The 9,918-nt window shown below is 36.9% G+C and overlaps 1 protein-coding gene across 1 annotated transcript; it reads left to right on the top strand.

The window, feature by feature from the left end:
- Nucleotides 1-238: 238 nt before the first annotated feature.
- On the top strand, nucleotides 239-9,543 carry LOC127973101 (serine/threonine-protein phosphatase 5). The gene is made up of 13 exons (XM_052577156.1): nucleotides 239-407; nucleotides 2,041-2,282; nucleotides 2,958-3,105; nucleotides 3,680-3,801; nucleotides 4,439-4,504; nucleotides 4,661-4,759; nucleotides 4,886-4,991; nucleotides 5,075-5,217; nucleotides 5,294-5,381; nucleotides 6,838-6,878; nucleotides 6,954-7,132; nucleotides 7,434-7,515; nucleotides 8,195-9,543. Exons 1-13 carry the CDS (start codon nucleotides 317-319, stop codon nucleotides 8,255-8,257), a joined length of 1,470 nt encoding a protein of 489 aa, XP_052433116.1. The 5' UTR covers nucleotides 239-316; the 3' UTR covers nucleotides 8,258-9,543.
- The last annotated feature ends 375 nt before the right edge of the window (nucleotides 9,544-9,918 follow it).

The following is a 9,918-nucleotide window of genomic DNA, read 5'->3' as shown; positions in this document are numbered from 1 at the left end:
TGCTCAAATCAGACGAGTTGTTATTGCTATGTGTCGTATAGTTTTACTTCATTCATATAACCACGACATCTTCTTTTCTCATATGTATTTCATTGTTTTTCATTATTAATTAAATTAATATTGACAGTGAAAATAAAGTAATTTTCAACATTTTGCAATAACTTTCACACGTTGATATTATATATAAACATGTAACCTGTTGTAATTCTTGTAATGAGGTGTTGTGGTTCTCTGGACTGTTCTAGAGGTTCGGCGAACAGCGCTTCACGACCCTCATGCTGGTGTTTGCGACAGCTCTGCGCGTACACACGGCAGCATGACGGAACACGGCAGTGTGAAGATGGCGGAAGAAGAGCAGAATGCCAGTGCAGAGAAACTCAAGGAGAAGGCGAATAACTACTTTAAAGGTAAAAGCTTGTCAGATATCTCGAGTAAATAAGAGACGGGGTAGATATCGACAGGCCGGGGCTGCGCGGGGTGAGTCTGTCTCATCGTGAAGACTGCTGAGCGTTAGAAGAGATGAGCAGCTCATGATGAATCAGACTCATGATGAAGCTCTCACTCATCTGTCTCTTCTTCTGTTAGTTTCTGTGTTTACTCCACACATACATCGATGACGAGGAGAGAAGCGATAACAGCTGGTCTTCTTCCGTGAGCTGTCAGTCTAGTGATAATACTGTGATAATACTGCTGTTGGACACTCATCTGATCTGTCCTCAGTCATGAGTCTAGTTTCATTTCATTGTATGTCTGCACTGTTCGTATCGTTTAGTCTTGAAAAATTCTGTATTTTCTTAAAATACAAATAGAGCGTTAAAATTAGTTTAACCGTGGGATGTTTCCATCATCTCAAATAAATTAATAAAATAGATGAATCAGATAAATGAATCAAATGAATTCATGACCCGGTGCTGTTCATTTTCACATAGTTTATCTGTAAAGAAATTAATAAATAAATAACCTTTTACCCATATATTAAATCTCTAATAGTTTATAGCACCTCTTTACATTTTTCAGAAGTTAATTCATAGATATATTTGATTTATTTTATTCTTTATTTTGCTATTTCTTTTATATGTTTGTACAGTGTACAGTGTTTTACATTATGTTATGAGAATACAGTATTTTATAATTGTAACTATTATTCATTTATTAAATATAATTATTTATTTATATATATATTTTTACAAATAAAACAGTAAAGTCCATCTCTAAAGAGCATAAAGCTTAAAGTATTTTCAAAACTAGCAGGATCTAGTTCTAGATACACCCAAATGTAGACCAATGATACTAATACTACTACTAATAATTGTATAATTTAACCTTGTTTTCCTTGTTATTTATTCTATTAATAATATAAAATATGATTTATATTAGTCCTCTGAACTCTTAAATCACCTTTCTTCATGTAGCACTTTACACTACAGAAATCTAAACTCTTTTGACAGATATAATACTCAAATGAAGAAGTTTGCTCTTTCCTCTTTTTCATTCTGCTTTTTAACTGTAGTGTGCAGTCATCATGAGCATCTGTTGTTCAACAAACTGGTTTCTAGAATGTTTCTGGAGTATTTTAGGTAAGGCAGGGTTATTATAGTAAAACTGAAAGTAAAAATAAAAGTACACACAAACTTGAAATTATATATTATACTGAACTATAACTACCAAAACAAAATTATTAAACCTTCACCTACATTTTAAATTCAAACAGGAAATGTAAAAATACGACCTGATTTAAAATATTAATAAAACTATAATAGTATCTCAGTGAAACTAAAATATTGAACTTTTGGCTTCTCGAGTAATAATTTCTAATTATTTAAATCTCCGTCTAAAAACCCTCTTAAAACCGATTGGGATTGTCAGTTTGGTAAGTCTCTAACATTTTTCAAACGTGATGGTAACATTTAGGTTCAATAAAGTTTCAATATTTTGCTCCTTTCTAGAAGCTTATTTGAGATTGTTGACTCTTTCTTCAAAAGTGGCATAGACACAATGCTTTGTGATGTATTCATTAATAGTGTCCTGCTCTGATTTCAGATAAAGACTATGAGAACGCCATCAAGTATTACACGGAGGCTCTGGAGCTGAACCCGAGCAATGCCGTCTACTACAGTAACAGGAGTCTGGCGTACCTGCGCACCGAGTGCTACGGCTACGCGCTGGTGGACGCCACGAAGGCCCTGGAGCTGGACAAGAACTACATCAAGGGCTACTACCGGAGGGCCACCTCCAACATGGCCCTGGGCAAGTTTAAAGCAGCTCTCAAAGATTACGAAACGGTGAGACTCCGTACATCCTCAGCACTTCAATACACCGTTTTTACATCCATATTGATGCACTGAAATTTCTGCATCCAAAAATATTCAACTGAAACAGCGATTTCTGGTTTTCTGTTGATATATGTTTATATACACATACACTTAGTTATCTAGCACACATACTAAGTGTACACTAACATTTTTGCACATAATATAACTGTACATACAAAACTGCATATTGTAATATACCTATACATAGAATTGTCAATTTGTATATTGTCATTCCTTACCTACTTTTTTTATGTTTTATTCTATTTATTATCTGTCATTCTGTTGCACTGTGGAGCTTCTGTCACGAAAAAAGAAATTCCATGTATGACATAGCACATATATAAATCAGAAAGGTCTGACTCAGTCTGACATCACAATGACATCATCACATGGTGCAGCGGACTGGTTAGTTTTGTAGCAGTTGCAGCATGTTTCAGGAACCCTCCACATCCCCAGCTCCACCTGTATTGATCTGCTACGAGGTGATCAGTATTTCTGATGCGCTCACAGCAGTGTGTTGTGGATGTATTGGCAGCAGCAAGGCTCTGTACTTGTGCGCCTCAACATTTAGCTCAGCTCACAAACTTGACTTATTTAATTTTTGTATTGACGTTTTTTGTGCTGTTGTCTTCTCATCGCTGACAGGTAGTTCGAGTTCGTCCCAATGACAAAGATGCCAAGATGAAGTACCAGGAGTGCAATAAGATTGTCAAACAGAAGGCGTTTGAGCGGGCCATCGCCAGCGACGAGCTCAAGAGATCGGTCGTCGACTCCTTAGACATCGAGAACATGAGTAAGTGCTTGGAGGAAGTTTCAGCTATTAGGAGCAAATCATGCTTAATTACAAGGAATCGACCCTAAACTGAACCCTACATGTTATTATAAGAAATCATATTGCTTATCATATTTATTTGTGTAATTGCACTGTAACAAGGACACCTTAAAATAAAGTGCAAATTATTATTTATTTTTTTCTTGTGTAATTTCCTAGTATGCTCAAGTGCATTTATGAAAAATGCTGTTGTTATTTTCAAGAAAAAACGATTTTGTTTTAGCAATAAGGTGACCTAAGAAGAATGCTAATAATAGAATCAGGTATTCTCAATTATTTTTGTATTTTTTTTAAAAAAAGAATATTTATTTACAAAGTTTTGACAGAGCAGCAAAAGTGTGTGGTACTGAGAAATTATATAATCGGTGCATCAGAGGACATTAGGTCTTTTCTTTGACCTTTTTGCAAAAGTGAAGAGAATAACTGGACGATTCTTTGCTCTTGAAAAAGATTTCAGAATATAAATTATTGATGTTTTTTTTTAATGATTTAGAGATCTTAAGATCTTTTTTATGTCTATATTCCCTCCCACCAGCAATCGAAGATGACTATGCTGGACCTAAACTTGAAGATGGGAAGGTTACACTGAAGTTCATGAAAGACTTGATGGCCTGGTTCAAAGACCAGAAGAAACTGCACAGGAAGTGTGCTTACCAGGTGAACAGAACTGTGTTCATCTATTAGTTATTTCCTTAAGGCTGGGTGATATATTGTCCATCATATGGAATAAACCTGTATGTAATATAATGTACTGAGCTCATGCAGTCAAAGAGCCCACAGATAAAGTTGCACAGTGTCTGAGTACTGATTTCTTTTTCATGACTTATTGTGTTTAAATGGTCAAATCTTCACAAAATGCTTATCTGGGTGAGTATAATGATGATTATTATACAAAACTGCTTACATTTAATTTCAAGGAAAGTTGTGTGTTCATGTTATTGTCTTTGTATTTTTTTTTATATATTAATAAAATAACACCCATTCAAACGATCAATCAGGGATGGGGGAGCAACAGACATATTGTCAAAAAAAAAAAAAAAAAAAAAAATATATATTATATAATTTCTATTTTTTTTTTTTTTTTTTTTTTGGTCATTCCTTTTATATAGTTCAAAGTGTCGGAAGAAAAACATTGCCGTGCATCAGTGGTGCCAGGTTTAGCTCGGTTAATTCGTGCCATTGTACATTCACGGGCTACTATCCCAAGGAGGCTCATTTTTTATTTCTTTTTGAATAAATCAATAAACCATCTTGTCATTGACTCGTGATCAAAATCAATATTTCTGTCTTTCAGATACTGGTCCAGGTTAAAGAGGTTTTATCCAAACTGCCAAGTCTTGTTGAAATTACATTGAAAGAGGTAAGAGGATCGAATGAGTGTTCAGTTTCCAGAGACTTCTGTCCCTAAAAAAAGCTTATATTTTTTTTTTCTTAGTTGTTTTTGTCCTTGCAGTAATTTCCTGTGATGATGAAATGATATTCCTGTTCTCACGGTTGATTTTATCTCGTTGTTCAGACAGAGAAAATAACTATTTGTGGAGACACACATGGCCAGTACTACGATCTTCTAAATATCTTTGATTTGAACGGTTTACCGTCTGTAACTAATCCTTATGTATCCTTTCGTGTCTGTGATGCTGTCACGACTGCCCTCTTGAGCATGGAATTAAATATTAATTGTCACATTGTATAATATTACAGTAAATAATTAAACCTATCAGCCTTGACTTCAGGCTCTCAGCTGTTTAACGGTGACTTTGTGGACCGCGGCTCTTTCTCTGTAGAAGTCATTCTCACGCTGTTTGGCTTCAAGCTGCTCTATCCCGAACACTTCCACCTGCTTCGAGGTGAGGACACACCAGCGGTTCCTACTGATTCCCTTGTGTGTGAGTGTGATGGATTAATGTCATGAAATGTCTGTTGTGTGAAGGGAACCACGAGACGGATAACATGAATCAGATGTACGGCTTCGAGGGCGAGGTGAAGGCGAAGTACACCGCCCAGATGTTCCAGCTCTTCAGTGAAGTCTTCCAGTGGCTTCCTCTCGCTCAGAGCATCAATAACAAAGTGCTGGTATGACCCTAACCCTGACCCATCAGATTCAGCACATACCTCTCTGGATTTGAGTATGATCTGAGTTGTGTTTCAGGTGATGCATGGAGGACTGTTTAGTGAGGACGGCGTGACCTTAGATGACATTAGAAAGATAGACAGGAACAGACAGCCTCCAGACTCTGGTAAGATATGTCTGATATACCATGGAAATGATGTTCATGTTTGAGCTTGAGGTCCTGCATAGGGTTCTGTGATATTGTTAAAAAAAAACAATGTTTGAATGGTTCATGATGATCATTTGTTCTTATTTAATTTTTTTTTATTACTATTATTATTTAACTAGTCAACTTAAAAATATAACTACAACAGATTTAACCAACATTAGCTATGTTTGCATTCAAAGATGCGAATTGAACTCATGCACAAAACTGGAATATATTGCATAACATATTTACTAGGGGTGTATGAAAATATCGATACATGTGAGTGTAAAACGGAATATAGTATTATAAAAATGAATAAATAAAATCATACAAGATTCATGGCAGTTGTTTCATTTTGAGTTTATATCCCGGCCACTAGATGGCAGTCTTCATCTCTGAACAACAGTGAGAGTAACAGGAAACACTAGCATTAAGGCACGCAACTAATGTTAGCATTAATATCGCTATTCGCTGCTAATAATTGAGGATGAAAGAATTGTCCCTCTTTTGTATCATTGTTCGCATCGTATCGCCAGATTCTTGGAAATACGGTTGAAAAGCTGAAAAGAACAAAATCATCACTTCCTAATTAACTTGCGGTAAATATCATGAACAGAAATTCAAGTGCCCCTATTATGGATTTAATAAAAATGACCTTTCATGCAGTGTAACACAGCTCTAAGTGAATTAAAACATCCTGCAAAGTTTGAAATCTGAAAGTGATCCGAATATAAGGAAATAAGTAAGTTACTGAGTGTCTATGTACACTAACTCTGCCCACCAGCGTGTGCTTGGGATAGTCAACAGTGACAGAAGACACACGTTATGCACTGCTACAGTTTCAGTGGTGTAGTGTGAGCTTTTTGATGCGATCGACCCGAGTTCAAACCCATCTTTTGCCGAACTTTTTTTCCTCATTTTCCAATTCTTATATCTCATAAAGGCATTTTTTTTTCAATAGAAATGAAGGAAAAATCAAAAGGTTGAAAATAAAGTATTGGGTAGGGTTAGGGTAAGCACAGGGAGGACTGAATGTCCCAATAAGGTGGCATTCTTTTAATAATTTGAATTAAAGTTATAATTTACACTCAATATGTTATTATTGTGCACTGTTTGATAATGGACTACAATACTGAGGTGCAGATAATTGCCACTAATAAGTAGTATATATACCAGAAAATCTTGCTATTTTAACAATGTAAATAGAATCATATATATATATATAATTATTTGCACTTAGTGTAAATGAAATTTAGTTAAAAATACAGCTATTTTCACTTAGTTTAAATAGCATCTATCACTTTTTACACTTTACAATAAATGTACACTTATTACACATTCATGCCACCTCACTCTAGCATTGTGTTATAAAGTGTTGCACCACTTACGTTTTCATTGAACAATGTAGAGCTCAAGTTGTATCTTTCTTGCGCAGGTCCGATGTGTGACCTCCTGTGGTCAGATCCTCAGCCGCAGGTCAGTTCTGTTCCCCTCAGCTGAGTGAAGGTGTTGGGTCACAGCTGTGTTTGACTGATGTGTGTTCTCCTCCAGGACGGCCGGTCCGTCAGCAAGCGCGGTGTGAGCTGTCAGTTTGGGCCTGACGTCACCGAGCGCTTCCTGGACCAGAACAAGCTGCAGTACATCGTGCGCAGTCACGAGGTGAAAGCCGAGGGTTATGAGGTCACTCACTCAGGGAAGTGCATCACCGTGTTCTCAGCGCCAAACTACTGGTACGAAAACCTCTTGCGCTCCTTATCATGAGATGTGGAGTAATGAAAGAGCTTCCAGCTAACCAAGAGCCAGAAAAACATCTCCTGGTCGTATTGTACCCCAAATAAGAAAATGATATTCTGTGTAAAGAAAATTAAGCCACGGACAATTAGAAATGATAGAAAGTGTTTGATTTAATACAGTCTTATTGAAAATCAAGTGTGTGTTTGAACATGTTCTGGTCAAGTCAGAATTAAATGTCTGGATATATGTGCACATTCACGACTCTTTCTTTTCTGTGTGCTTCTGTTTTGCTTTTAGTGACCAGATGGGAAATAAAGGAGCTTACATTCATCTCAGGGGATCCGACCTCAAGCCAGAGTTCCACCAGTTTAATGCTGTGGTCAGTCACTTTCCCTTTTATGCATTTTATTTATATTTACCAATTCGTCACCGATGCGTCAGCTCATATTTGGCATTTTTTTTATTATTGCATTGGCTGATAAGTTTTGTTCTTGGCCCATGTGTCTGAAGCATGACTTTTATTTTGGCTGTGCTGTGAACGTCAGCGTCTCCTGTTCTTCAGCTTCAGTATGTTGAGTTTGAGTTATAAATTAGAGAGTAAACAAGGAAAGGAATCTGTATATGAAAGAGTATTATAGCATTTGCTTTTCTAGAAGCCCAATTCTATAATACTTTCTCAGCTACCCTCAATGTTCAGCACGTCACATTATAAATAACATTTAAACAAGTCTTTGAATCTCGAATAAATGTTAAACCTTGCAAACTTTGTCAGGAATAACTGTGAGGTCCTCTAATGTTAGCGAATGCAGAAAAATAAGTGTGCATGATGTTCCATGTCCATGCTTGGCTGTTTTTGTGAAAAATAGTATAATAGGACAGAATCAAGAAGTTGCCAATCTATTTTGAAAGTTCTATATATATATATATATATATATATATATATATATATATATATATTTTTTTTTTTAGCTTCATAAAACCTGCAAAAACCCTTGTAAAATAATTTATGTAATAATAATAAGCTATAAAAAACTAATGTTTTTTTCCCCTCTCCTCAGCCTCACCCGAATGTCAAGCCGATGGCATACGCCAACTCTCTGATGCAGATGGGTATGATGTAGAGGTCCCTCCGAATCCACTCTCACATTCTGCTCCTCTCTGTTTCCCACACACTTTCTTCCTCGTGTACCCATCGCACACTTTACAGCACTCAGACCTGTAGATACATGGGGAAGAATCACACTGGTGATGCCTTGACTTAAAAAAAATAATTAAAAAAGGAACTAGGAATGTTTTTGGCAAATTGATGGATTGATTGACCCTCCCCATGCTCTCGTCATTCATGTATCCATTCCTGTAGAGCTGCATAGTTTGAATTGGATGTTTAGCTCTGTGATGAATGAGCTGAATTGTACCAAAGAATGGGCAAGTGTGTATGACGTGTCCAAAACTAAGAGTGTTGATGAAGAATTAGAGCCTTGTGGGGACTGGAAACTAAAAACCTGATCAGCACTTTTACCCAGCAGTGTGTTTGTGCATAGGGCCTTTATTTTGACATTTGACCCCTTTGTAATCCCGTATCCTGTTTCATCTGATGTACTGTTGGGAGGGAGAACAGTGTGTCATTCTCATACTGTAGCAGTGTGCACCATCTATCAAAAAACATAATAAAAGTCAACTTTCATAACAGGAAACTCCACCCGGAGCGTCTGTCACGAGGTCAGAGTTTCTGTGATTAAACATCACCAAACTAATTGAGGTACTGTGCTAGCTCCAGTCGTTTTCTTCACACTAATGCCTCTCTTTCCCATCTTTCAAAGTAGGGAGAAGTGCAGTATTGTGAAGTGTTTGGTGTTCTCCACTCTGTAGGCAGCTCACACACGTTCTTTCTCCCAACACACTCGACCGAATACACTGGAGATGCTCTGTAACCCTTCCACTGTCTGTCTAGCAGATCCTGACTCCAAATAACAGCAGAAACCTACCTTCCTCTCTTTAAGCGCACAGCAGCCATGTCCCATGCCCTTGACTTTTTAGAGAATATCATATACACCAATATATATATATGTATGTGTGTCTATATGTATGTGTATATATATACACACACACACACACATACACACTGTATATTGACATTTCTGTGTACATGTTTGGAAAAAAGAAGCTATTGAATAGAAAGCGGCAGTCCATTACTGTAGAATGTGTTGATACCTCTCTGTGTTCTGTTGGGTGACACGTGGCTCCAGGAGTGACATCATCAGCACTGGCTGCAGCTGATATCAAAGAATGTTTCATTCTGTCGACGAGGACTCGATGGGAAAACGTGTCATTTTTTAAAAATGTTTCAGTACTGCACAATAGGCATCGTGTCTGGCGAAATATGTTATAAATAAAAGATTTAACAAAATTGGTGAAACTAGTTTTGTGGCTTTTTTTTTAGCTTGACCCAGAGAGCTTAGGTCTTGAAATCAAGTGTGATTTGAAGTGTTTTAGTGAGTTTAATGCTGTTGTGTTGTGGTTTGGTTGAGGGTGGCTACATGAACACATGGAAAAGATTGTGCTGCTGAGAGTAATAAAAATTACATGCTAGTTAAAGCTGCAGTAGGTAACTTTTGTAAAAAGATATTTTTCAAATATTTGTTAAACCTGTCATTATGTCCTGACAGTAGAATATGAGACAGATAATCTGTGTTAAAATCAAGCTCCTCTGGCTCCTCCCAGTGTCCTATTGCCATTTGCAGAAAGTCATCCGCTCCCGGTAAGAAAAACCAATCAGAGCTGC

This window comes from Carassius gibelio, chromosome B15 (assembly GCF_023724105.1).
Source record: "Carassius gibelio isolate Cgi1373 ecotype wild population from Czech Republic chromosome B15, carGib1.2-hapl.c, whole genome shotgun sequence".
Lineage (NCBI taxonomy): Eukaryota > Metazoa > Chordata > Actinopteri > Cypriniformes > Cyprinidae > Carassius > Carassius gibelio.
The sequence above is the reverse complement of the archived record's forward strand: the minus strand, read 5'-3'. Positions and strand labels throughout refer to the sequence as shown.

Excerpts from the sequence above, each read along its gene's own strand:
- LOC127973101 (XM_052577156.1), top strand. The coding sequence starts at position 317 with ATGACGGAACACGGCAGTGTGAAGATGGCGGAAGAAGAGCAGAATGCC. Across the intron at positions 408-2,040 it reads GGCGAATAACTACTTTAAAG|ATAAAGACTATGAGAACGCC; the intron begins GTAAAAGCTTGT and ends CTCTGATTTCAG. Across the intron at positions 5,218-5,293 it reads GCATCAATAACAAAGTGCTG|GTGATGCATGGAGGACTGTT; the intron begins GTATGACCCTAA and ends GTTGTGTTTCAG.